Source organism: Phlebotomus papatasi, chromosome 2, assembly GCF_024763615.1.
Source record: "Phlebotomus papatasi isolate M1 chromosome 2, Ppap_2.1, whole genome shotgun sequence".
NCBI classification, from domain to species: Eukaryota; Metazoa; Arthropoda; class Insecta; order Diptera; family Psychodidae; genus Phlebotomus; species Phlebotomus papatasi.
The window spans coordinates 94940342-94967675 of NC_077223.1; the positions used below are offsets into that span (position 1 = coordinate 94940342).

The 27334-nt window shown below is 34.1% G+C and overlaps 5 protein-coding genes across 6 annotated transcripts; 3 read left to right on the plus strand and 2 right to left on the minus strand.

Moving 5' to 3' along the window:
* Positions 1-372: 372 nt before the first annotated feature.
* LOC129802478 (anaphase-promoting complex subunit 2) lies at positions 373-10344 on the plus strand. Its single transcript, XM_055848347.1, has 3 exons — positions 373-510; positions 580-1447; positions 8892-10344. Exons 1-3 carry the CDS (start codon positions 457-459, stop codon positions 10292-10294), a joined length of 2325 nt encoding a protein of 774 aa, XP_055704322.1. The 5' UTR covers positions 373-456; the 3' UTR covers positions 10295-10344.
* LOC129802507 (uncharacterized) lies at positions 3944-5006 on the plus strand. Its single transcript, XM_055848404.1, has 3 exons — positions 3944-4079; positions 4153-4215; positions 4292-5006. Exons 1-3 carry the CDS (start codon positions 4036-4038, stop codon positions 4968-4970), a joined length of 786 nt encoding a protein of 261 aa, XP_055704379.1. The 5' UTR covers positions 3944-4035; the 3' UTR covers positions 4971-5006.
* Positions 10313-10872, minus strand: LOC129802518 (DNA polymerase epsilon subunit 3). The gene is made up of 2 exons (XM_055848424.1): positions 10497-10872; positions 10313-10437 (listed from the first exon to the last, which is right to left on the minus strand). The coding sequence occupies exons 1-2, from the start codon at positions 10765-10767 to the stop codon at positions 10328-10330; spliced, it is 381 nt and encodes a 126-aa protein (XP_055704399.1). The 5' UTR covers positions 10768-10872; the 3' UTR covers positions 10313-10327.
* Positions 10873-14460: 3588 nt separating this feature from the next.
* On the plus strand, positions 14461-16331 carry LOC129802487 (deoxyribodipyrimidine photo-lyase). Of its 2 annotated transcripts, XM_055848378.1 has the most exons (3): positions 14461-14561; positions 14624-16006; positions 16071-16331. In XM_055848378.1, the coding sequence occupies exons 2-3, from the start codon at positions 14624-14626 to the stop codon at positions 16233-16235; spliced, it is 1548 nt and encodes a 515-aa protein (XP_055704353.1). In that variant the 5' UTR covers positions 14461-14561; the 3' UTR covers positions 16236-16331. The 2 variants fall into 2 exon arrangements, with proteins under 2 accessions (XP_055704353.1, XP_055704352.1); XM_055848377.1 differs by having other exon boundaries at positions 14467-14561; positions 14624-16331.
* A 7938-nt stretch (positions 16332-24269) lies between these two features.
* LOC129801084 (tenecin-1-like) lies at positions 24270-26970 on the minus strand. The gene is made up of 4 exons (XM_055845844.1): positions 26941-26970; positions 26785-26880; positions 26221-26269; positions 24270-24572 (listed from the first exon to the last, which is right to left on the minus strand). The coding sequence occupies exons 1-4, from the start codon at positions 26968-26970 to the stop codon at positions 24415-24417; spliced, it is 333 nt and encodes a 110-aa protein (XP_055701819.1). The 3' UTR covers positions 24270-24414.
* Between the last annotated feature and the right edge of the window lie 364 nt (positions 26971-27334).

Genomic DNA, 27334 nt, shown 5'->3' on the forward strand with positions numbered 1-27334 from the left:
AATTCAAAATATGTTTATACCCTTGATACCCCTTCATCTGGCGCTAGAAAAACAAAATTATAAGAAAAAATTTAAAAATACATATGTGTAAAAATTAATTTTTTGAGATTTTTTTTTAAAGTTTTCTTAATCAGATTGTTCATCAGATTAAATAAATTACTGATTTCTAGGTATGAGAAGTGTATGAAGTGCAAGAAGTGCTAGAAGTATTGCCACATTTTCGAGAGTGTGTGAAATTTTGGAAGTGCGAAGACCTCTCATACAAATCGTGGAAGTGTCTGGAAGTGGTGTACATTTCACTCAAATATCTTCCCCTTGGTTTACACTTTTGCTTTTTGGGACAATCAGCTGATGGGATTTTGGGACAACAGGTGGCAGAAAAGTTTGGTTATGTTCCCGCCGGCTGTCCACTTAGTGAGTCAATGAAATAGTGTTTGTGATGTTTTACTGTGAAAAATGGATAAAATGTGGGAGAAAACTGTAGAAATATTTCCCATTCTCGAGAGGAAGGTAAAGTTTTTCCACAGAAACAGAAAAATCACCAATTTTCGCGATCAAAATGCGGAAATTCACTTTCAGTTGAAGATCTCAGAATGTACCCAGCAGGACATGAAGCTACTTGTTGGTGAATTGATTCGTATGGACATTGCTGAGAACATTTATGAAACCGTATTTATAGAAATCGGTAGTGAATTGAGGCAGAAAATTGCTCCAAGATTTTGGCAGAATTTTCGCCAGCACAGTGATCAGGATGATGGATTCTGTCGCTTCCAGAAAGCTGTTACGGATTTACGCGAAGACTTTCGGCTTTTCAGTGACACTGTCGATCGTCTCAAGGTTATGAGGAGCTGGTGCTCCTTTCAGCGCCAAGAAAACCTTCGCGATGAGCCAGAGAGATTCAGTGAACTCTTCCGTACGACCCTTCTGTCACAACTTCCTGTCAATTTCAACGATATCGTCGTGGCATTTTACAAACTCTCCTTTCGGGTTTTTGCCAACAGCCACATGCACGAGGTATCAGATCCAGATGATCTGCCCGAATTGGACGATATGAAATGCAGTGGATGTCAGTATGAAGCCGATAGCTGTCGATGTCAGGAATTAATTAACGCTTTCAACAGTACCAATCGCCATCTCATAGAAATGGGTCTTTTGGATCGTCTTGCTGGATTCACGCTCACGAATCTCATTGAAGAACGTATCGAGGCATCCGTAAAAGAGATGTGCAAGGGGGTCTTTGTATCAAACATCGAAACACTGGAGAAATGGCTCAATGCAATTGTCATCAATTGGCTAATCCGGATTTACAATTTCGGATGTTTGAAGATTGACGAGGAGAACACCAAAATGCAGGCTACAATTGCGAAATTTCGCATGAAACTCAACTTCTTCATGTACGAAACGTATGCTAATGTTATAATTGAGCAGTTCTTCGACATAATTATCGGTAAGTTCTATGTGAATTTAAAATTTAAAATTGCATATTTCAAAAAGTGAGTACTGAACTCAAAAAAGAGTTAAAGGGTCACAATTCTCATGAGGATCATTATTAAAGTCGCTAGAAAAAAAACTATTAATAGCACGTAAGCGAACTGAGCATTTTCTAAAATTATTGTGTGGTATTATTTCACAATAATTCCTTATGGGATATCAAATGAATAAAATTAGTAGAAATAGAAACTCTTTTGAGATAGTTTGAAACTCAAGTCACAAAAAAGTATTTTGGTTTAAATGCATTTAGATTTTTTAAGTTTATGACCAAAAACTTCAAATACGGTAAAATTCTGGAAATGGCACCCCAAACATCGTGTGGGTGTTTCCTAGATTAACTTTATGATAAATATTCAGGAGATGAAATGTTAAGTTCAGCTTTATTTTCGTTAAAAATGAGCCCTGAATAGGGGAAAGTGTCCATGCTTTCAACGGTCCCAAGCTTTATAAGGACCATAAGGACTAATTTTTTTCTATGATTTTTCAATATATATGACTTATCGCACTCATTTTTTAAAAACTAGGGGAAAGTTGTAGTGTTTCTTTTAATTTATTAATTTTATTTGAGCCGGATAGCTTGACTTTTACATTCGATTACAGTAGACTCTCACTCAATCGGCTCTTTTTCAATCGGGCGACAAATTTTGTTGACAATTTTCACGTTTAATTATGAAGCTAATTTGCTCAAATTCGCTGTAGTTTTTCCTATTTTATCGTGATTCTTTATAATTGAGCGCTTTTTGTGAAATTTACAAAGGCTTTGATGCTCAATTCTATCGCTAAACCGGATGACATTTTGACCCATATTCCCGATTGAGAGAGAGTCTACTGTACATTCTTATTCTACTGTTAATGTTGTAATTTTTTCCAAACAATTTATTCGCCCAACAGAATTTCACAACGTTTCTTATCTTTTAGTCTTTATCTTTGTTTCGGCTAAAATAAATCAGCAAAAAATGGCGTCAGTGTTTTAAAGCAAAAATCTAAAATTAACTCAATCTCACATTTTAAAGCAATCTGCTCCTCCTACACAAATCCTATCCTTTTACTGTCCTTGTCCTTCTTCCTAGTATTCCTATCAAATTACAATATTATTAATTTCAATATTAAAATGAATCCTTTTTCTACTTACAAAATCTTTCTTTCTTTCACCATCAAATTTTGGACACAAAATGGCGTACGCCTTTTTTCTATATCCTAAATAGCCCTTTCCAAGAATTCCCATATTCCAATGTACTTCCACTAAATTTGAACTATTTTAAAATCTAACTGACTGCCATTTCAAATATTAATTTAATTAGCAACAGTTAACCTAGCTTAATTCTTAAGAGGGAAAGGTGGGAAATCATAGAAAGAGTGGGAATGGTAAAAAGAGCAGAGGAAATATAGAATGATGAGTGGACAAATAGGAATGGGAAAATTAAGAAAGGCAAATCGGAAAGAGAAAAGGTGGAAAAATATGGAATGGAATGAATGTGTGTTGTGAAAGATTCACAACAAAGTGTCCTGTTTTTAAAATATATTGCGGAGTCACTCTTATTTAGAAATATAGGAAAAACTTAGTCAGTATAAAGCTTCGGACCGTGCAAATTATACTGTTTTCCCGGTCCCTAAAAGCTAAAAGCGGTCCCTAACAAAACAAGCCGCGTCGCTTGTTTTGTTTTGAATTAATGACAGGTGGGCAGGGGTTTTTTTCTCACTTTTTTTTCCTCACAAATATTGAATTAAAATGATTTAATGTTGCATTATTTGTTGCACTGTCTTTGGATATTTGGAAAAGTTTGTGAATGTTATAATGAGAAATGTTACAGTTTTGGTGCAAATTATAAGCCACGGAAGTAAGCAAAAGAAGTTACGGCAAATGCTGATTACAGAAAATGTTGTATGAAAATTTGTCGCAACTTCCCCAAAAATGGAAGTTACGACAAATTTTAATAAATTTTTATTAATTTTAAGGGCACTTACGATAATTTTTGTTTAAAATAATTTTTATTGGATTTATAAAAGTTTCTTTTTCTCAAGTGCGTTTAATAAACAAAATTACGCCGATTCGAAATTACGACAAATGCTGGAATGCAGGAAATGTATTTTTTCAACTAGGGAAAACTGGGGGCAGTAGTAAATACGGAATACGAGGTAGTTGTAAACACTGATATTTATGTCCACACTACCTAGACTTTATAGTGGAAAATTTGTTCAGGAAAAAAGGATAGCTGTACTTTCTATAAATTAATATTAGGTTTTGGCTTCTGAAATTTAATATCTAATTAAAAACATCGCGGTGTTTACAACTGCCCCGTGTTTACTACTTTCCCAGTTTCCCCTAGATACTCAAAAATTCCCGGGAATGGTTAAATAACAAATTTAACTGAAAAATATCAACTCCTAATATTGGTACGGAATAGTAGTACTGTATAGGTAAATTGTTTGGTAAACATTGCATCGTGACGTCCACTGGGTATTTTGTTTGAGACATTTTTATTGTGTTTTGTGACAAAAATAAGGAGCAATTGTAGGAGCTGTGGAGTGTTTTCTCTCAAAATTATGGAATTTTTATCGTCAATCATTGAAGTGGAACCCACCAAAATGTAAGTTTTTATCAATTTTCTATTAATTTTAAGGTGAAGAAGGTTATTTTTTGACATTTGTGTTGTTTGGTAGATTCCAGGAAGTGAGCTGTACTTATCGGAAAAAGGACTTTGAGGAAGATCCCAAGCACAATCCGTAAGTTTTTAAATATAATCCGCGGAAATAAATACATAGTAAAGTGGTTAATAAAGTGCTGATAATTTTGTTTCAGACAATCAGATGAAAATGATGAGGTTATATGTATACCATCCGGAAGTTCCATCCCAAAAAGTGAAAGCAGTGGTTCAAGTGAAAGATTACGCAATCCTTACGATACTGAGGAAGATTCCAACGATTGCCTTGTCAGTGTGGATACAAATGGTGAATCAGATGACGAACATGATAGAATCCTGCATTTTCCTCCTCCGGAACAGAAAATGTATTCTGAACCTGAACCTCCGGAACACTGGTTAGATCCTGGTGTTTCCAGGCGAGAATTAATATTACGAACAAGTCAGAAACGTCAGAGACAATTGCCTTATTTTGTTGGAGTGCCTGAGATGAGATTTGAGAAAACTTTCAAATTTCCCTGCACAAACAGGGACTGCTCACTGAGATGCACGGAGGAATTTAGTGAAAAGGAACGGGCAGATATTTTTCAATATTTTTGGAGTCTCAATGAGGAGCAGCAAGGTTCCTTCTACACGGAATTTGTTGAACAGTTGCCCATTAAAAAGAGAAAAATTTTAAATTCACGTCGAAATGCAACGTACAAGTATTCACTGGAAGGAGCGGCAAGTATCAGGAAGACTGTCTGCAAGAATTTCTTTCTGAATACTCTGGGCATCACTGAAAACAAAATTTACAAGTTTTACAATAATCTCAATCGTTTGACTGAAACTTTTTTATAGAAAATTTTGTGTAATAAAATTATTTTAATGTTAAAATAGTTTATTATTCGTCCTTGACCTGAAGTAAAGGAGCACTTCCTTTCCTTATAATATCATTTACCTTTGATTCAAATTGCCAGAATTGGTTTATAGAAGTTTAACAGTTTAACTCTTTAAGGACGATTGGAACACCGGTGTCCCATAAAGAAAATAATTTTTCCTGACTACCTAAAGTTATTTTTTTCTTATGACTGTTATATAATTGTAAAGTAGAAGATTGAAGGAATCTAGGATATTTCTTTGAAGTCTCCAGCTATTTGCTATATAGTAAATATTTAAACTTAAAAATGACGAATTCTTAAAGTCTCATATTGAAAAATGATTTTAATTATTTTTTATACTTCCAATTTATTTAACAAAACCGTTTTGGGAAAAGAAACTACAATACTCAAATATATTATTTTTCATTAGATTGAAAATTATCATTCATTAGTATTGTTAGAAAAATTACTTAAATTTTTAGGTTATTTTTGTCATTATTGTTCATAGAGACAAAAAATACACCAAATCAGACTCTGTTGGCTTTTCGAAGGCCAGATATATATGAGACCTTTTACTGATTTTGTTCATTGGTTTCATTTTTATTGCTGATTTTCGGTCAGCAAAAACTATCTCGTCGTTAAAGGGTAAAAAAAAACATTTTTTAACCATAAATTAAAAGGTTAGTTAGGAATTTGAGGTTATGGAGGTTAGATTAAATTGTAACCTAATAAAAGGTAAGCAGGTTCTCTTAGCCAATAGAGCACCAATAAAAGCTTATCAAGAATTGTGGGGTCGTAAAAATTTTATGGTTTTTTTGTTCATAATTTGAATCAATTTTTGAAGGTTATGTTGAGTATAACCTCAGATTTCCAAATTATTTCTTTGCTAAAGAGGGCATAATTACAGTAAAATTCCTTAAAGACATGGCATTTTTTTCACTCCAAAATATTAAGAATATTTTCAAAAATATATCGGAATTCATGTGAAATTCACTTAACCCTAAATTTATTAAAATATTGTTAGACATTTTAACATCGTGTTGTTAAATAAATGGAATTTGCTTAGGAAGTTCAGATAATACGGTGATAATAAGGAAGCATCAGAGAAAAATGGTTTTTAATTCAGGCTACAGAGAATTTTCTTAACATAACCTCAAATTTCGCATTTTGAGTTCAACCGTCGCATCGTTCATATTTGAGGAAATTGACTGTAGTAGTAACAATGCGCCCAATCGGTATAAGGCTTTTATCTAGCAGGAAATTAATTAATAACATGAGATTATGCACAACATGCTGAGCATAACCTTTAAACTTCGATTATAGCAAACTTAGGAAAAAAAAATCAAAATTCGGCAAATATTTTTGCAAATGTTGTTCAATTCCAATGAATAATCAAAATTAATCGACATAGAAATACTACACTTCAGATTGTTCTGAAATTTTTATTTATTCTTAGGCATCAAATTCTAACCTTACAATGTTTTATTATATTGGACAAATTAGAAAATGAGTATAATTATCATATGAGTATAATGGAGTATAATTTTGGATACACTTGACTCTTCGTTATCCGGCTGACTGGGGGACAAAATGACATTTAGGTTTTTTGAATGATCAACGGTTTTTCTATTTTGTGCTGTGTAATTTATTTTCTGTCTGATAAAGAACAAGAGAATTTTTTTCATGGTGTGCTTATGTTTCATTTTTTATCACAATTATGTATTAAAAACTTCGATACAATGATAATAATACTTTAATTCACTCTGGAGAAGCTTTATGTTTAGTAAAAATAAGATTGAATACATCAACCGCCGCAGTGTTTGGCAGCTGTCACCCGGATAACGAAGTGCCGGATAACGAAGAGTCGAGTGTATTTACAATGGTTTTACCCATTTTATCCTGCAGCGTATCACGATTTTAAAAACTTCAGGTTATGTTAAACCTAACCTCAAATTTCAAGACGTTTGTAGTATTATTTCTTTATGTGTAATACAAAGAAATTGTTAGTTTAACAACATCGAAAAAAGAAACTGAAACGCACGAGATCCAGTAGAGGAATTCTGTAACAGTATGACAATGTCATATGACAAAATAGAATTTTTTTATATTAGTAAATTTGCAATAACTAATCGTAAATTGGACTCATATCAGTTACTAAAAGCTTCATAGAGTTCCTTGCAATTTTACCACGAAAATTTGTCATATGACATTGTCATAGTGTTACTGAATTTCCCTTGAGTTCATTTAAAAAGTTTGGGAAGTGTTTTTTAAACTTTAAGAGAAGAATATTATGGACTTTTGAATTGCATGAATTGCTACATTGTACTTCAAAAAATTACTATTATGAAATAATCTTCATTTTCAAGGTTACGTAAGACATAACCTCAAATTATAGAATAACCTCTTTCCTAAATAAAGAAAATTGGGCTAATTTTTAGAAAATTGAGACAAGAGAATTTGGATAATTTCATACCTGTCGACTGAGCTAAAACTGATTTAAGTTATCTGAGGTGTTATTTAACTTTTTTTTTTAAATTTCAAGCTAGAAAATTTTCCTAGGAACTGCCAAATTACCGTTACAATTATCGTTACAATTACTTAAGATTCTAAATCTAAATAGAGATAATTTCAGGCTGGTTAGACTAAGGACCAAAGGATAAACCCTAGGTATTCTCGGGGATCAGTCTGAGTCTATTTAGGCCCCAACGCTTGTGGTACTTTAGCTATAGTAGAATTTTTATAACCTGTTAAACATCTTTATTTTAGTGTCGTTTCAATCTTTAATGGAGTTGAACCTGAAGGTTTAAAAATAGACCACACCCCTCAATATTGAAGGATTAACAATATTGTAGTACGTGATCAATTTTTTTCTGTACAGCTTTTCTGGTTTATTATCTTTTAAAAGATCCGTCAATATTATTATTGAGTCTATTATTATTAATGTATAGCTATTTTTAAAATTGAGCAGTTGAAAGCACAATTGAGAAACAGCGGTCACCGCCGTCTTATCGTTGATGCCCAACCTTCAGAGTGAAAACGGTGTAAGATTTTCTCAGATTGTATGACCATTCTGCGTAATCCAAAAAAGAATTTACAAGAAAACAAGCAATACAAAGTTTTTTTTTTAATTTGTAATTTAAAAAATATATATGATTTTGATCTTGGAAAATTCAAGTAAAAATTAATAAAGTGTGGAATTCATGATCACAATTATTACCCTTATTACCATTTACAGTAATTTTTTTCGTTGTAGTGTAGAGTATTCACGGTATTCACAATCGTTTTCGATTAGCCCTTTTTATTTTGATAAGGGGAGTGGTGGGATGGGCGTGGTCTATTTTGCTTGTTGGTCCTTTCAAGCTCTTATCTAAAAAATTAAATAGTAAGGTTTCTTTGCTTATCCTAAAGTTTTTAAGCTCCATAATGAATACTGAAATATCAAAAATTTTATTTTAAGCTGTAATTAGAAAGCTGTGTGACCAAATATTTCTGTATTCTATATTTTAAGGATTTTATTCACGGTATTTAATACCGCGTTCCTATCTTATACTAAATATTGGATTTAAATAGAGTTACTGGAATGTGCAGAGGTTTTCAATCATTTCAATTAAAATAATATACATATCAAATTAACTATCAAAAGTTGCAAATCTTGCAGGGGGCGGGGCTTATATTTCTGTATTTCTTTAGGTAAATGCATATTTTTTATATTTTTGTATTTCTATATGCAAAAAGACAAGATCAATTCGAGGTAATGAAAGTGATTTGGCTTAAAGCCGTCTTTAATTAATGACTATAAGGGGGCGTGGCTTATTTTTTTAGGGGCGGGGTTTTCACTGATGTTATAGGAAAACTAAAGAGAATAATAAGAAATGTTCCCTCTATATGCCCTTCTCTCTAGACTTCCCGGAGTCCCAACCAGCGATTGATGATTTAAAAGTCTGCTTCGAAAAAGTAGATCTACGTCCGCATCTCGTACAGACGCTCAAGCTGGCGCTGGAGACACGTCTTTTGCATCCGGGAGTCGATACGTCAGACATTCTCACTGGGTATGTGTCCGCGATCAAGGCGATTCGTCACCTGGACAGCACTGGAGTCCTTTTGGAAACCATCACGGAACCCGTAAAGGAATACCTGAGGAGTCGCAATGATACGGTAAGATGCGTGGTAACGGGTTTAATTGAGGATGGACCAACGGATTTGGCTGAGGAATTGGCCAAGAGTGAGGCACTGAAGGAGGAGGGTGTTGCTGTTGTGGATGATTTGACGAATTGGGAATCATGGAATCCCGATCCGGTTGATGCTAATCCCAGCAAGGTCAAGCCTCATCGTTCGGCTGACATTATCTCCATGGTCGTGGACATTTACGGGAGCAAGGAACTCTTTGTCAATGAATACAAGAATCTCCTGGCAGAGAGATTGCTGCAGCAGTTGGATTTGAATTCGGAGAAGGAGATCCGGAATTTGGAATTGCTGAAGCTCCGTTTTGGCGAGAGTGTTCTGCATAGTTGTGAAGTAATGCTCAAGGATATCAGTGATTCCAAGAGAATCAATGCACATATCCAGAGTGACAGTAATTATTCAGATACGAAGGCATTTGAGTTCTCTAGTTTGATTCTGTCGGCACAATTTTGGCCGGGTTTCAAGAAGGAGGATCTTGAATTGCCAGAAGCTATTCAGTCACAATTTGAGAATTACAGGAAGTCATATGAAGCGTACAAGGGCAACAGGACGCTTCATTGGCGGCCGGTTAGTGGAAAGGTGACGCTGGAGGTTGAGCACATGGGAAAATGTGTTGAGTACTCAGTGACACCAACACAGGCCACAATTATCTATCATTTTCAGGAGAAATCCGAATGGAATCTCAATGACTTGAGTAGTATCATGAAAATTCCGCCATCAGTATTGCGCAGGAAGATTACATACTGGCAATCCCATGGATTGATAAAAGAGACCAAGACTGGTTCTTTTATCCTGGTAGAAGATACCAGTGATTCTGACATGGAGGAAATGCAGACAGAACCTCAGGATATTTGCGATGATGACGAAGAGTCAGAGAATGTTGTTGCTTCAGCCAGTGATCAGCGTGAGGAGGAACTTCAAGTTTTCTGGTCATACATTGTGGGAATGCTGACGAATCTGGATTCACTGCCAATTGAGAGGATTCATCAGATGCTAAAGATGTTTGCATCAAATGAAAAAGGTGTAGAATTCTCCCTGGATGAATTGAAAGATTTCCTTCAGACAAAAGTCCGGGAACATCAACTGATATTCGCTTCTGGTGTTTATCATTTGCCCAAGTAAAAAACCAATAACGCTTGATATTTTCTAATAAATTTATTCTCCAATAATCATATCCGGCTCCTCCTCGGTATCCTTCTGCGCTGTAGACTTTGCAGTGGAATCTCTCTTCTTCACTTTTTTTCCCTGCTCACTCTTCCGGAAAGCTGAAATACAGTCCAAAAATGAGCATTTCGAGTTGAATTTCTAACAAAAACTAACTCACCTTCTTGGAATTCCTTGAGAGGCTCCAGGAAGTCTTCAAATTCCATCTCTTCCAGTGCATCCAGGACGTCTTGACCTGTGATGGCTTTTCGATTGTGAGATCTGGCTGTATTGGTAGCAGAAGCTGTAAGGTAGATCACAAAAACCGACGCGGCTCTGCCCAGCACATCTCGAGCCTCTCTGCCAACGTTGATTCCCTCCGGGAGGGCATCTTTGATAATTCGCTGAACAATGGCTCCAGGAAGGCTGAGATCTTCTATTTTATCCACCATTTTCACTGGGTAACAGTTTCAAAATTGGTCAGGAAAGCAGGGAGCGAAGAAAAACGCGGCATAACCTTAGAAACTCTCTGTCAGATTTGTTTATGCACTGAACTATGAGCCTACGCGGCACCAAAAGGCTCAGTCTCAGTGTACCTCCAAAATGCACAGAGGCTCAATTCCATGGGCGTAGTTAAAACTAAATAAGAATTTAAAAAAAGCTTACAACTATTTTACACAGCATCAAAAAGCGAAGAAATTATTATTTTTCTTCAAAATTTTATATTTTTAATTTTCACTTAAAAGGTCCAATGCAACCTAAGAGCAAGGTACGTGGACCTTATTAATTCACAAATTATTGAATACAAAAATAAGTTGGTGTAGCCTAAAACTAGAAAATATTAGAATCAGTTTTTGAAATCAGACTGCAAAAATTGCTGCTTTTTGAAAATTAACAATTTCATAAGTCTTAAATTACTTTTATCTGCTATGTGAAATAATTTATTGGGATCTTTCATCTTTCTAAAATTATTTCCTTGGTGATTTATTTCCGTTTATTTCTTAGGATTATTTTGATGATCTTGGTGATGAGCATGATAGATCACTTTTAACTTTTTCCTTAGCAATCACACAGGAAAATACTAAATAAATTTTAATGCAGAGTTTTGAAATTTTGAAAATATTCGGTGCTGATTTTTACAGTATTTGGTGGGTTTGAATTGAAGTACTTGAAAGTAGTTTGAGGAAATCTGTAAAGACAGAAAGAATATTAGAAAAGAAGAAAATTTATACACTTCTTTTGTACAAATTTTCGCAAATTTATTCACTGTGATTTACAGAAAATTGATTTATTCAAGATCATACCTTCCTACTCCTTCCTCGAAGTGCAATAGATCTTCGAATCTGCCCATTTGATCAGAAATTAATTAGACTGTGAAAGTCTTCTTTCCGGGAAAAATTATCGGTAAATAGGAGATTTTCATATACTTATTTCTCACAGAATTTGCTTTATCGCAGCTTCCACTTTTGAACTTTCCTGTTGGGGTGGTCTTGGAGGAATACCACCTGCTTCCTCATGATCCTGGACTTGCTGAATTGGCTGTTGATTGTGGAGAATCACAGTCGCAACACAAACACTCCTTTAGCCACTTTTCTTTGGATTTCCTGAACAAAAAAACATTGATCACTTGATGGTTTTGGTCTTTTCCACTCTTTACAACTCACCTTTATCGTTTAAAATCCTGATGGTAGCCATTCCTGCACAAAATTTCCACCAATTTGCACATTTTATTCACAAACAGAACAAATAGCTTAGCAAGTCAACTGACGACAAATGGAACAATTTTGCTACACGGTAAATTCTCGATTCGCTCGATTCATACTGACGTCATAAAATTACTTCCCCTCCCGATGCGTCGTACCTGATAGAGCAATGTTGTGATTTGTTGTGTGAATTGATAAGGTCCACGTACCTTGACCTCTAAGAGATATTTTTTTATATTGAAAATTTCTTAATGTTTAGTTTAATATTTTAGTCCTGGTTTAGTTTTGTTCTCACAGTAATACTACAGAAAGGACGTGCTAGAACATTATTTAAGGTGAGGTATACTCGACTCGACCACAGTGGGCTCCTCAAGTCGATCGGTGGAAATATTTATTCAATTTATTCACATTTACAATAATATTTAGCGAATGGTTTAACGTCATAGGGTCAATTATTTCATATTTAATTCAAATCAGTGAAAATATCATAGAAATTGACCATAAAACACTGAAAAAATCATAAAAAGACGGAGCGTTACGAGCGTTATAGTATTTTTTAAATAAAAATTCGCAATTTTTCACCAAATTATGGCATTCTTTTTGATATCCTTGACTGCTTCTGATGGTTTAGCAGTTTTCGGTTCTGATAAGGGATGTATGACATTGACAGTAGAATATGTCGTCGAGTACGTTGTAATTAATAGTATTATTTATAAAATTATATGCAAATCTATATTATTTTACAAGGATCTTATTTGTCGGACGGTACTCGTTTTAGTTCTGGACGATCCCTACTTCATCTGATTGAATATTCGTTTAAAATTATAAGGGCCCAACTCATTCAGCATTTCAGGAGACAGCATGAAAGATTCAATTATGTGTAAATATTTATTTAAATTTAATAACCTGAACGAAAATAATTTGTTTTCAATTCGACTGAGAATTAATATAAACATCTAAATTTTCATAGTATTACCTTTCAAAATGTTTTTTTTCCTGAGTTAGCTCCTTGTTATCCTAAATGATGGGTAAATTGTCCTGTAATAATGTTTAAATTAGTCCTTTGTTTCACAAATGTTTGAACGATTAATATATTTTGTGCCCCTTTACTTCAAATTAATTGCACAAGCAATCTAAAAGGGTAACATTTTGAAAACTATTTCTAATAACGAAATTCAAATGACATATCATTTGATAATGTATTAAATTCTCTAAGTACATTAAAATCTCAAAATCTCAAAAAAACTGAGTTATTACCTTTACCGCCTTTACAGATTAGAAAAATTTATTTCTATATCCATATTGAAGCAAATTTCCTATGCTTGTGTGGGAAAAACTTTTCAAAATGGACATAAATTTCTCTAGTGTGTAGAGGCCGTAAAGACCATTAGACTCATTTAATTTCTAAGGAGCGAAATTACAAATATTGATAAATGGAATACTAGAGTCCCAATTGGCATATACGAAAATATCAACAAAAAAATGGTTTCGATCTTATATTTTAAATAAATTCTGGAGTATTTTTCTTAACCTGACGATTCCTGCTTTCTTACCTTTTTAAAATGTGAAAATATTATGTGGGTCTTTGGACAGTGTTAGAAAAATGAAAGATTAATAGAAATCCGTTTTTTGTTAAGGAAATTTGCAAAAAAATCGCAGGTAACATTTTATGTTAATTTTCACAAGATTTAAACATAGGAAAAGGGGGTCCATGGTGCAGTTGGTAAGAGCGTTCGGCTCTTGGGCGGTGTGACCCCCGGCTCGACTGTCACAGTTGTGAGTTAGAGTTTGAGTACCGCCCGGTGCAAATGACTGAAGCGTCTGAATGGACATTTTTCACGAAACATTGTAAACTGAATAATAAACTTGTAAACTGAACCATGTACGATAAAATTCGATCAATTCAAAGTTTATATAATATAAATGCACGGATTTTTGACCTGGTTCAGATTTATTCATTTGTATTTACACACGACGTTTCGGGGACGATTTTTCCCCTTCCTCAGGTATGAAAATCAAAAGGACAAATCGGGTCTTGGAACAATAACTACCACTTTCACTTTTGAACAAATTGATACATCCAGCATGCCGGTCAAATGCAGAGTCTGTAAATACAATTGAATAAATCTGAACCAGGTAAAAAATCCGTGCATTTATATTATATGAACCATGTACTTTACAAAATGGCAATAAAAAGCCCGGTACATCGAAATAAATAAAATAAAAATAAACATAGAAAAAACATAAGAAAACTAGAAAATCGAAATTAAACTATTAATTAAACTGTCGTAGAAATCTATCGAAATGAAAAACAAATAAAACTTTTATTTTTTAGTTTTAATTTTTGATGTTTGTGATTTTTTGTCTCCAGGGTAAAATTCTACCTACACTCTTGTGAAAATTTCTCTGGTGGCCGCGACCTTGTAAGCGACTCTCACCTCCCTTTTTGTTTACATTGCGCAACATTTGCTCTGGGAAACCGTTGATCTCTAACAGGGATTTGTTTTTAGTGAAATCTTCTGTGAAGAAATTAATGAAAAAAGGTAAATGATTATTAAAATAAAAGGAATTTCATCTAAGTTTCCAGTCTACTTTGCCTTTTTAGATGCCATCTCCGGAAAAGAAGAATTTGACGAGAAAAAGAAAGGCCGCTCCTGCAGCCATTGCTTCCAATGGTTCGAATAAGAAGAACAAAGAGCAGAGCTTGGAGGAGAAATTCCAGAAGGATCGCGAGAAGGCAGCCAAGTCCATCATGGAATTCCGTTTCATCAAGAGAAGAGCGAGACTCCTGACGGAGGCTCAGCTTACGAAGGAGGGTTGCTCGGGAATTGCCTACTGGATGAGTCGCGATGGACGAGTTCAGGACAATTGGGCGATGCTCTTTGCACAGAAACTGGCCATTAAGAATCAAGTACCACTCCATGTGGTCTTCTGTCTCCTGCCCAAATTCCTCGACGCCACTCTGCGTCACTACAAATTCCTCCTGAGAGGTCTTGAGGAGGTTTCTGAACAGTGCTCGATGCTAAACATCCAATTTCATATTTTGCGTGGTCAGGAAGCCATTGTGGAATTTGTGGAGCAGCAAAATATTGGAGGGATTGTCTGTGATTTCAGTCCGATGGATTTTTCAGAGAAATGGATCGAGGAAGTGAAGAAAAATGTCCCAGAAAACGTTCCCCTGGTTCAGGTCGATGCTCACAATATTGTTCCTGTTTGGGTTGCATCTGATAAAGTTGAATATTCTGCTCGGACAATCCGGAAGAAGATTACAAATAATTTAGAAGAGTTCCTGACACCATTCCCTCCTGTAATTGTCCATCCATACTCTGCAGAGTCTCCGGCTTCAGAAATTGACTGGAAGGGTTTGATGAAGTTCCTGAAGGTTGACAAGAAAGTCGATGAAGTGGACTGGGCTGTTCCGGGGTACAAAGCTGCTTTGGCAGTTCTCAAAGAATTTACAGAGCATCGCCTGGAGAAGTATTCTTCTCAGCGAAATGATCCTCTGGCCGATGCTCAGTCTAATCTCTCTCCATGGCTCCATTTTGGTCAGATTTCCGCCCAGAGATGCATCCTCTACGTCAATGAGTTCAGGAATCAATTTACAGAAAGTGTTGAGATGTTTTGCGAAGAAGCCATCGTTAGGCGGGAATTGGCAGACAATTTCTGCTTCTTCAGTGAGAATCAGAGCACCTTCGAAGGGCTCCACAATTGGGCCAGGACCACCTTAGATGCTCATAGAAAGGACAAGCGCGAATATGTTTATTCTAGAAAGAAATTAGACGATGCTCTCACTCATGATGATCTCTGGAACGCAGCCCAACTTCAAATGAAGCACGAGGGGAAGATGCACGGATTCCTGAGGATGTACTGGGCCAAGAAAATTCTCGAGTGGACTCAGAGTCCCGAGGAAGCCATCTCCACGGCCCTCTATCTCAATGATCGTTACAGTCTCGATGGCAGGGATCCAAATGGGATTGTGGGAATTTTAGTAAGTCAATCCTTGATTCCAGGACGAATTCTTTTTTCTCAATATAGATTTTTTCTTCCGGAAGTGGTCAATTGGAGGCCTGCACGATGGTCCTTGGATGGAGCGTCCAGTTTATGGGAAGATTCGCTACATGGCTATGAGCGGATGCAAAAAGAAATTCAACGTGAAGGAATTCGTGGAGCGTTATGGCAAAGCAGGTCAGGAGAAGAAAACGGCCAAGAAGAAATGATCCTAAGAGAAGTGAAGATTATGAATCTCTGAATTGTCCTGTATTAATTCTTTTGTGTTAAAGAGCCATAGATCCAAATAAAGAAGTATAATTTTTTTCTCTTGTTTTGATAATCCTAAAAAGGCATGGCAAAACTCACGACTTAGAAGCTATACCTCAAAATTTCGCATCGTTTATTATGTAGGGGAGACCGGGGTAGATTAGCCACCAAATGATTTTTTTCATTGCGTATAACTTGTCCAAAAATGTTTGTATGAGGCTGATAAATATTTCAATGAATAGTAAGGGAAATATACATACAGTGGCGACAAGATAAATAGCACACCTTAAGCGATTTTCGTATTTGATGTTTTATGATACGATATCAATCTTTATACCTGATCATACTTTATTTTTTAGACAATATAAAGCTTATTATAATGAAAATGATAATTATTTAATATTTGTATCTGTTAAAACCATGTGTTTTTGCCATTTTATGAGTTTATGTGTAATTCGTGCAGATAATTTAAATAGCATACTTTCATTTTCTCTGAAAATATTACCTAAAATCCCTAAAATTTACTTTTATTTTAAAATTCATTATACTCCTGTATCTTTGATCATTTGTAGGCAGTAATGTCAGAAATTTTCGTAAAATAAAGTTATGTGAACTGAAAAAATCATGTAAATAAAGCCTTTGGTGTAGGTAGATGTATAAGCTTTATGTGACACTAAGTTTTTTTTTTGTAAATTGCATTGTTCAAAAAAGATAACCATTAATTTAATAATTTTTTATGATAAAACTTACAAATCACGCAGAAAACTCGAAAATTTCGACAAATAATGACAATTTCTAGAGAAGATTCTGCCATTGCACATATAATAAAATTGAATTCTTTTACTGTTGTACCGAAAATAAAAATAATAAATTGAACTAAATTTGAAGGAGTAACTCCTGTGAGCATTATTAAAAGTTAATCATGTAAAAATACCAGGTTTGGAAGTGTTGCCACATGTACGGAATTAGTACAGTAGAGTCTCGCTATAGGCCATCGCTCTATACAGTAGACTCTCTATCAATCGGGAATATGGGGCAAAATGTCATCCGGTTTAGCGATAGAATTCAGCGTCAAAGCCTTTGTAAATTTCACAAAAACCGCTCAATTATAAAGAATCACGATAAAATAGGAAGTACTATAGCAAATTTGAGCGAATTAGCTTGATAATTAAACGTGAAAATTGTCAACAAAATTTGTCGCCCGATTGAGAAAGAGCCGATTGAGTGAGAGTCTACTGTAGTCCACAATTTATCGACCGTTGATTTCAAAAAGACTGATTTTAAGTTAGGTTATGTTTTTTAGTACGCGACATGCAATGTTGTCATAATTATTTTAATATTTTTAGCAAACTTTATTGAGTAGTTGTGATAATTGTGATCCATAATGAAAAGAGCGAGGACCAGTACCACAATCGCTAAGAAAGTGGAAGCCGTCGAACAATTTCAATACTAAAAGTCGTTGATAATTTTAAAAAATGCCATGGACTATAGTGCGACCCAAGTGTCAAATCTGGAACCAAATATGGACTATAGCGAGACTCTACGTCTACTGTATTCAAACAAAATCATACCTGTTGTTTGATTTTTGTTAAAGAGCATATGCAGAAGCATCTGTAATTCTGGAATAATATTCTTTGAACCGATGTATTCCACTTTAGTATCACTGGATATGACATAACAAAATATTAGATGTTCCAAAAATCAAGAATTTTGTCCTTGATACAGAATTAAGAACGTTTTATAGTATGGGGTTACATTTTGCGAAGTGGTGTATGGTCTGTATATGGAATATCAGGCTATATAAATAAATTTGTTTACAGGAATGTCTTTGGACAAGACATGTACTTCAACATCGAAAAGAATTTGTTTTTAGTTTTCAAGTTTTACTCAGGCTATTAATCCCAAACACACTGCCAAGAGTTTTTAAAACTGGTTCAGTCAGAAAAAAATTGACCTTCTGGATTAACCAGGACGGTCTAAGGACCTCAATCCTGTTGAATTTGAAGGAAAAGATTGACCACAACATAAATCTCTCGAATGTAACTAATTTGGAATAGTTTTAAGCAGATATCCACACTACATGAAATACAACCGCATTAGAATAGTGCCAAATTCCGATTTCCTTAATTATTCTTCGTTTTCAAGGCGCTAATTTTTCCAAAAGTTTTTTATCTGAATACTAATTAATCCAAATTTAATTTTCAAATAGAATTAGTAAGTTGTTAATTGCAGTAGATGCCGAAAACTATCACTTTTTATAGGGTTTACTATTTATATTGTCCCCTTAATATGTGCCATTTCAAGAATCTTTTTACAGTACTAAATTTCTTGATAGAACTTTCAGGTTTTTTCTTCATATTCAAAATGTCTATTTATATACAAGTTCATTTATTATTATTACTTTCATCATTTAAAAGCATAATTTTTCGAAAAATAAAACATACATTACAGTGTTTGGAACTGTGCTATTTGTCTTGTCGCCACTGTATATTTAGAATTAAGAGTGGTTTCCCGGGTTTCCCCAATATTCCTTCGAAGGAAAACTACAAGATACCACTATCTAATATTATACGTGGCAAATCTGCTCCGGCCTCCCCTACTGGTTCAAAATTATTTATACCGATCCATATCATTCAAAAAATCGTCCAAAATGGTTTTGAAGTAATAAAATGATTTTCGAATACAGTAGACTCTCACTCAATCGGCTCTTTATCAATCGGGCGACAAATTTTGTTGACAATTTTCACGTTTAATTATGAGGCTAATTCGCTCAAATTTGCTGTAGTTCTTCCTATTTTATCGTGATTCTTTATAATTGAGCGCTTTTTGTGGAATTTACAAAGGTTTTGACGCTCAATTCAATCGCTAAACCGGATGACATTTTGCCCCATATTCCCAATTGAGAGAGAGTCTACTGTAAATATTACTTTTCGGTTTGTAATCGGTTTATTCTCAGTTCGAAACCAATACCTTTCCAATACTTTTCCAGCGAGCCCAAATATGTTGCAATAAAGTTGAGAAATACGCTCCCTAGACCCTATTAAACTCTTGACCTTGAAAAACCGTTATAAGGAATAATTCAACGGTATTTTTGTATATGGATGAAATCTAAAAGATACAGAAATTAAAAAAAGAGTCACGAATCTTTTTCGATCAATCCCTAAAAAACATTGGTTCTTGGAAAGGGTAGAGGGATGTGGGGCATGTTAATGGTCTCAAGGTCGACTTATAGCGGGCTCCCGAAAACCCCAAATCTCTATCTCTAGTCGTTTGGGCCAAAAAGATGGACAACCAGCGTGACGCTCTTTCTCAGAAATCGTCTGAAACGCGAAGATTTGTTGAGGAAAGTGGTGTCCGTTGGGTAAAAGGCCGAAATTTTGGGGGGGGGGGGGGGGGTGAAGAAACCGAGGGATTCTAAATACTGCTCTTTATGTGGAGTTCAAGCAGTAAAAGAACTCCAGGGAATTAAGTTTAAGGTTTAACCATGCACTTGTAGATCTCCAAGGGCCACTAAATTTCAAATTATCCTTAGGGACCAAATACGTTGTTTCTATCAAAGAACAAATTTGTAAAGAGGGACTTAAGGAAGATTTTCCTAGAACAAATCATGATCCCTATGTTACCATTTTCCCTGCAATTTTCCAGATTTTTCTTATAAATCTTTGCATGTCTTTCAAATTCATGACAAAGGAATGCATGTAGGGAAGGGTCTCCTTTTCAGAAATATTATCCTTGGAAAGATTAGTTAGTGTGTCTCTGAAGATCGTAGGTTCCTAAAAGATACCATTATCCAAAAAACTTTTAAAAAATCTCATGATGCCAGTACACTCGGAACATTTTGTAAAATAATATCTTTGTGACCCTATGGTGTTTCAGAAATCTTAGCTCTTTTTTGAAGGGGGACGTTTCATAAAGAACGAAGTTGTCACACGTAATCCTTTTCGTAGAATTTTAAGGATATTTAAGGCTTTATGAGTAAAATCTTAAAATTTACAAGGAAAACGGAGAGATAAGGATATTTGTACTTTTGGGAAAATGTTGTACTGTTTGTTGTCTGATGTACCGTTTTTTAAGGGAGTTTCATCTTCTAAGGTATCTCTGAAACTTGGCGGGATGAACTATAACATTATTCGGGAGATATGTTCAAGATATATCAAGGACTCCGAAAATACGAATACTTTTTCATTTCATGAAAAACTCTTTATTTTATGCCGTGTAATGTTCGATGGCTTTAAAAGGCAATTGGTTTGCATGGGAGTTACCAAATGAAGCAGTCGGAGGTATCATCTGAAAATTATTTAAATTTAGCCATACGTCGACTTTGAGTCGAATTTCATTAAGATCGGTTAAGCTCTTTTTGAGAAATAAACTTGTAAATTTTCAGAATTCACAAGTTTAGAATTTTTAGCTTGGGTCCTTGGTAATTTTTAAATATTACTCGAATGTCCTACACAAAATTAGCCTATGTCTATCTCTGGACTTTCCATACATTTCTGTACATTGTCTTTAGGTTAGTAAAAATTTATCCCAAACTGCTATAAACTGAGGGCTTAGAAGGTAAGATCGTCGGTGAGAGGTTCTTTGCTTAAATTTCGTTTACTTCTAATCCTCTACTTCCAAATACAGGCTAAATTCTCCAGGATCTGCATTATTTGGGTTTTTAATATAATAAAAAAAAACATTTTTTATGGGTACCAAAAAGGTTCTTTTATTTATCAAGTAAATTTGATAACATTATAATTTAGTAAAATACACTGAGATGAAAATTGATACAACTGACTTTTCGTCATAATCGGTACATTTTTTTAAATCAAAAATATAAATCAACATTTTTTCAGGTTATTTTACAACGTTATGCAGAAGGATATTCCAACCCCTAATGAAATTAATACGGTATAATATTTATAGTACTTATTTCGGATCTTTACCAAAACGGATAAAATTTACACATAACCGGATTGTTATTTTAACACTTTTGGATTTTTCTCAGTGTACAAATTTGTGTGCTTGTTTAGTCCCTGCATCTGCAAACTTTGTGGGAGTCGCAATAACCGCCTTTGTGTCCTTGGAGGATGCAGTGTGAAGCACAAATAGTACTACTCCATCCGGTTGGGTCTAAAATGTCGCAACTTACACGGAGTTGAATTCCTGGCGCAGGATACTCGGGGCTTTCCTCCACTACCTCTACTATAAAAAATTATTAATTTCTTTCTAACGAAAAGGTGAAAAAGTTTTACCTGAGTCCTCTACATCCTCTTTAACAGGCCCAGCAAGAACGATACCCAAAAGAAGGACGAAGAAGAAAGAAACCTTGAAGATGCTCATCTTTAAACTGCTTCTTGATTGTTGGACTCCTGAACTGCTAAGCTTGAAATCTTAAATCGATTTGTTGATGCATGAGAGCTTCTTTCGATCTTTTATACTCAATCCGATCAATTCATGGTCTATATGGCAACATATAAAAAATGCAATATTTATTTTTCCGATAACATAAAATCACTGTTCTTGATTGTACAGAAACTCTCAATAAAAATAGATTTTGCAAGTGGAATCCCCTTGGAAGCACTCGATGGGCAGTCAATCAGGAGGGAAAACTTCTAAGAAATTCTTTATCATTCTCATGTTGCAATTAAATAATTAAACATACTTACATCTGGGGATTTCCCTAGCTGATACTATCTCTTTCTTAATACTCGCAAAATGGAGGAGGTCGGATGCTCCTTGATTTTACATAGGGGAATATGGGGCAGCTTAAGTATGAATTGCAAGTATTTTGTAACCATTATGTAACAGGCGACTACAAATTACTACACCTTTTTAGAAGTTTCTTAGTATCTGAAGCTTTATGTGCTGCTTGAACTCGAACTCCCGAGAAGGAGCTTCGCGAAGATATTCTTTTTTGGAAATTTTTCGAATAATATATCAGTTTAATAATTAAATTTGTCTATAAAACATCATAAAACAATTTCGAAGTTGAAAAAAAATGATCAATAAGTGGGTATTTTATAAAATCATTAACCATTTAAAATTATTATTGAAACCTATACTTTATCGATTTATTGCCTATTAGGATTCGATGTAAAGTAAAGTGCCCTCGCTCGATCGGTAGATTTATTTATTCAATTGATTTATATTCGCTATAATATTTTTCGTATGACCTAACATTGATAGGTCAATTATTTCATAAATAATACGAACCAGTGACAAATTCATAGAAATTGACGAAATTGACCATCAAACATTCAAAAATTTACCCATCGATCTAATCGAGGAACCCGATCGAGTGAGGGTACTTTACCTTATTCATCGGATTTGGAATTTTAAGACCTTTCAAATAAATCCAAATTTTATTAAATTGGTTAAAAAATAGGTCCTTCAAGGCGGACAAACTATAATTTTGCACGAAATGGCCAGCTGAACTAACTACGAAACATATCCGAAAATTATTAAAAAAGCTTGGACTTGTCCCTGTCTTGCGGAATATTCAAATCCACGAGAAATAGTTCTCCGTGTATTATCTTTTGACATAGTTTTTGAGTATATCACGGTTATTAACAGATAAAATAGTTTCACAAATCAGAAACCAATTCTGGTTAAGAAGTGAGCATTTGAGAATGTTTTTGACATTAGTACACTAAGAAAAATAGTCGAGTAAAACTTACTCGAATCGATGTTGAATTAACTCTTTTTCGTTCTGATTTTCGATTAACCCTCTAACGGTGTTTTCTTTAATATGCTAAAAAAAAGTTCTAAAACAATGTTTTCTAGGATAATTATGATCCAATAAAGTCTTAAAAACCATCCATTCTTCATTATTTCTTCTAGTTTAGGCGCTAGGTGAGAAATATAAAAATTTTTGAAACTCTTTTTGCTTCTAAAATTCACATTTTTAGCTTTTTTAAATTTTTGAAATAAAATATACAAAGTAGAATGACATGTCTATCAGTAAAAAATAAATTTATTTTACTCAGATAACTTTGTCACACAAAACTGGGAATAGCAACAAAACGAAGAGTCAAAATGAGTTCAAACTTTCAAGAGATGTTTATAAGACTATTACCGAGGACACTATAATACTTTTAAATAAATAAAACCTTTATTGTCGCTGTAAATGTGATTTTTGTGAAGACCGCCTGGTGGCGGTCTTACCCGTTAGAAGGTTAACTATATTTTAGAGTTGATTTTACTTCTATTTAGGTGTAATATTCGGAAGAGTTGTTTTAACTTTTTTTCCTAAAATTTACATGACAAAAGAGTGTAAATAACTCTTTTTAAGACTGAAAATAACTCGTTTTAGGAGTTAAAATAACTCGTTTCAAGAGTTAAAAAGTCTTTTTTAAGTTAAAATAACTCTTTCAAATCCCAAAATGAATATGTTTTGTAATTTTGTTATTTTTTTTATTTTATCATTTTCTTTATTAGTATTTTCTTGACCTCGAGTTCCCTATGTTCCGAGCGAAATATCAAGTATGGTTCACTCACATTTTTTCATGAAACACTGTTAGGCATATTTCTAGTTGCTGTTCCATATGAACTTTGTCACACGAAAATCTTCTTGACTGAAGTATATTCTTAAAACGAAAACACTTAGCATATACTTCAGTCGAGATGCAAATTTACATCGAAAAGAATAATAATTACATCGATATCCGACGGGGTACCTTTATAATGGATATGAATTTCCAAATTGCATCAATATGCATGGTATGGTGCTGTATTGCCGATGAAATATCCCAGTTAAAAGGTTTTCTTTCAAGAGAACTTCGAAGCTTTATAGATAGAAAGGTAATCGTGTTCCACTTTATCTTTCATACGCTAAGAATTAGGCAATTTTATTGATTTTCAATTTGCAACGATGTTTTTGATAAAAGCTTCATATAAAATAAACCAACTAGCAGACTATTTTCTGTATTCTCTCAATATAAATTTTCTCAATGAATGCTCAAAGATAACACAGATATTTCTCTTTAAATATCGTGCAATACTTTAGTTAGATTATAATCGAGCTTCTCAAATTAATTGTAATCACCTGTTAACAAAATATAACTAGTTTTTTCGTATAAGGAAAACGAAGATTTTTATTATTTCTCAAGATAATATGATTATTCAGCATACATTGTAAGAAATAATATATTTTTTTCAATTCCTGCAGTTGCAGACTTTGCGATCATCGCACCATCCTCCTGCGTAGCCCAGGTAGATGCAATGTCCTGCACAGAAAGCATCACCCCATCCAGTTGGTCCAAGGATATCGCAAGTTACTCGAGGTTGAAACACTAGTTCAGGATTTTCCTCCACTGTAATATCAAAAATATTAGCTTCATTTTGAAATTAAAAAAAAAAAAACAAAACTTTACCAGGGTCCTTTACATCGTCTTTAACCGGGCCGGCAAGAACGATGCCCAAAAGAAGGACGAAGAAGAAAGAAACTTTGAAGATGCTCATCTTTAGACTGCTTCTTGATTGTTGGACTGCTTCTGAACTGCTTAGCTTGAACTTTTAGATCGGTTTGTTGATGCATGAGAACTGATTCCGATCTTTTATAGTCAATTCCCAGCTACAAGTTAATAAAAAAAGCATCAATATATCTTAATTATAGATAACACCTGATCACTGTTCTATCAGGCTCGCAATATAAAGAGATTTACAATGTGGAGCTTTTTTTTGACCTTTTACCATCTAAAACGGAGATATTCCTGGAAATTCTTTATCATTCTTAAGAGGCCCTAAATTTATAAGGAAAAACACTTCTAATTTTAAATTAGGTCAACAAATATGATAGAGATTGGCGACAGGGACATCCAAAGTACACAAAATTTTTATTTATTGGGCCTTGTATTAATTGTGTCTAATCGGAAAATTTAAGTTGTCAATAGACTTTTTTGGAGGTAACCGCTCCAAGTCCCAGGAGGACAACGCGAATGGGGATTGGCAAATAGGCCATTTACCTCAATCAAGGTAAAATAATTAAGGTTACAGCCGTCCACTCTAGCCCTCAATTCCATTTAAAGGCCACCGGGCCGCAAGTAACCGGAAAGTCCGGGCATTATTTTAGAGGCTGCAACATATATATTGGACTAGATTTAATAACAATAAATATATTCAGGGGAAAGTACTCTTCCTTCGAACGTTCATGCCTTCGAATAATGTGAATTTCTTTTAGTTTTCCTAAGAGATTTACAAATAATTATCACGTAACTGTCAATAATTGATGATAATCTTATTAATGTTTAATAGAAATGTGTAAGACTCTTAGGAAAAGTAAAAGAAAATTTACATTATTCGATGGCATGAACGTTCGAAGGAAGAGTACTTTCCCCTACCAAATATTGATAATGTTCCTATTAAAATAACATTTTATTTTAATTATAAAAATCGTATTCGATCTTAAGTAACCTAGCTATAACGTAGCTATGCATAGATCTATCTTGCAAAGTCCGCATTGAAAATTTATTTGAAATTTGTATCAATATAACAAGCATTTTTGTTTGTAAATTTATTGCCTCATAAGAATGATAAAGAATTTCCAGGAATATCTCCGTTTCGGATGCTAACATGAATCATAAAAATGTCCCATATTGTAAATGTCTTTAAATTGCGTGACTGATAGAATAGTGATAAGCTGTTATCTGTAATTGAGATATTTTGATGACTTCTTTTGATTGGACACTTGAAATCGGGAGTTGAGTATGAAAGATAGATGAAAGCTCCTATGCAAACCGACGCCTAAGTCTTAGCCAAGTACAAAAGCAATCATACGTAGTCAAGAAACAGTGTAATAATGAGAATTCTAAAAGTTTCTTTCTTCTTCGTTCTTCTTTTGGACATTATACTTGCTAGTACTGTTATAAAGGATGCACAGAGAATCCAGGTAAAGTAATATTTTTTTCAGTATTGGAAAATCCTTTTATAATCTCGACCATTGTCGAGACAATGTCTTAATACCTGTAAGTTCTATTGCATCTTCCTTGGGTACAAGGAACACTGCAACAATCTGTAATTACAGAAATTGAATTACATTTATTTCGTTTTACAATAAGAAAAATGCTCTTATAGTGTTATTATTGTTGTGATAAGTATTTTTTTCTTATTTTAATAAACTAGTTAATATTAATAAAAGAAGATAAAATTGCACAAAAAAAAATTTGCAAACAGTACTCCGAGGGAGCAATTCTTAGCAGTGAGTCTTGAATATTTAGTTTGAACTTTTTGTTTGGTTTGTTTTTCCTTTTTTCCCATCTACAGGAACTTCTTCTTATCTTTAAGTTATTCAGCATTGCATAATATTATACATGTACACTATAATGTAAATTTTAAATAAATTGATTGCGGAGTCCAATTCCCAATAAAAATAGATTTAAAAAGCAATACTATCTTGGAATGCAATACAATGTAGAATACGATAGATCAGTACATTTGTTGAGCACAAAAATATTTCTAGAAATTTATCAACCTCATAATATTATAATATTAAATAAAATTATTATTTTTGTTTTCGAGATTTTTTACCTGATAGCGAAATAGAGCCCTACAGATGGGATTTCCTTCCCGCCTTTCGCTCCAAGCTAAGCCTTTTGCTGGTGGTATAGTTCGGTTGCCCACAGCCTAGCCTAGGCAACGTGGGTGATTGTCTGTCAGGGAGAGGAGACATTGTCAGTCGATAACGGACTGGAGGTGTTCGGATTTTGGATACATTACAAATCAGGATCACTGCCAGGTAATTGACTGCGATAAGCCTTGGTCTCTATTTAAGGACTGTTTCCGGGCAAAAGCCCGACTACATTTTGAATATAAAACTTGAATGTACTTTGACTAATTTAGATTATTAAATTTCAAGAACAAGAAATTCTCATAAAGCCTTTTGTAAACTGAAGTGCAATAAATTATAAAATTGTCTATAAGCTCTATAAGTGTCCAGTCACATTCATAAGGAAATACATTCAATTTTATTCTAATTGTTTGCAAATGTCATGTTTAACATAAATTGGCTTTTTACACTGAGAAAAACGTAAGTGTTTCTAATAATAATAAAAAGATGTGTTAAAATAAATTGAACACT

Excerpts from the sequence above, each read along its gene's own strand:
- LOC129802478 (XM_055848347.1), top strand. The coding sequence starts at position 457 with ATGGATAAAATGTGGGAGAAAACTGTAGAAATATTTCCCATTCTCGAG. Across the intron at positions 511-579 it reads TTCCCATTCTCGAGAGGAAG|TTGAAGATCTCAGAATGTAC; the intron begins GTAAAGTTTTTC and ends ATTCACTTTCAG. Across the intron at positions 1,448-8,891 it reads GTTCTTCGACATAATTATCG|ACTTCCCGGAGTCCCAACCA; the intron begins GTAAGTTCTATG and ends CCTTCTCTCTAG.
- LOC129802507 (XM_055848404.1), top strand. The coding sequence starts at position 4,036 with ATGGAATTTTTATCGTCAATCATTGAAGTGGAACCCACCAAAAT. Across the intron at positions 4,080-4,152 it reads GAAGTGGAACCCACCAAAAT|ATTCCAGGAAGTGAGCTGTA; the intron begins GTAAGTTTTTAT and ends GTTGTTTGGTAG. Across the intron at positions 4,216-4,291 it reads GAAGATCCCAAGCACAATCC|ACAATCAGATGAAAATGATG; the intron begins GTAAGTTTTTAA and ends ATTTTGTTTCAG.
- LOC129802518 (XM_055848424.1), bottom strand. The coding sequence starts at position 10,767 with ATGGTGGATAAAATAGAAGATCTCAGCCTTCCTGGAGCCATTGTTCAG. Across the intron at positions 10,438-10,496 it reads TCTCAAGGAATTCCAAGAAG|CTTTCCGGAAGAGTGAGCAG; the intron begins GTGAGTTAGTTT and ends ACTGTATTTCAG.
- LOC129802487 (XM_055848377.1), top strand. The coding sequence starts at position 14,624 with ATGCCATCTCCGGAAAAGAAGAATTTGACGAGAAAAAGAAAGGCCGCT.
- LOC129801084 (XM_055845844.1), bottom strand. The coding sequence starts at position 26,970 with ATGTATCCAAAATCCGAACACCTCCAGTCC. Across the intron at positions 26,881-26,940 it reads AATCCGAACACCTCCAGTCC|GCTGTGGGCAACCGAACTAT; the intron begins GTTATCGACTGA and ends TGCCTAGGCTAG. Across the intron at positions 24,573-26,220 it reads AGATGCAATAGAACTTACAG|TGGAGGAAAATCCTGAACTA; the intron begins GTATTAAGACAT and ends TTGATATTACAG.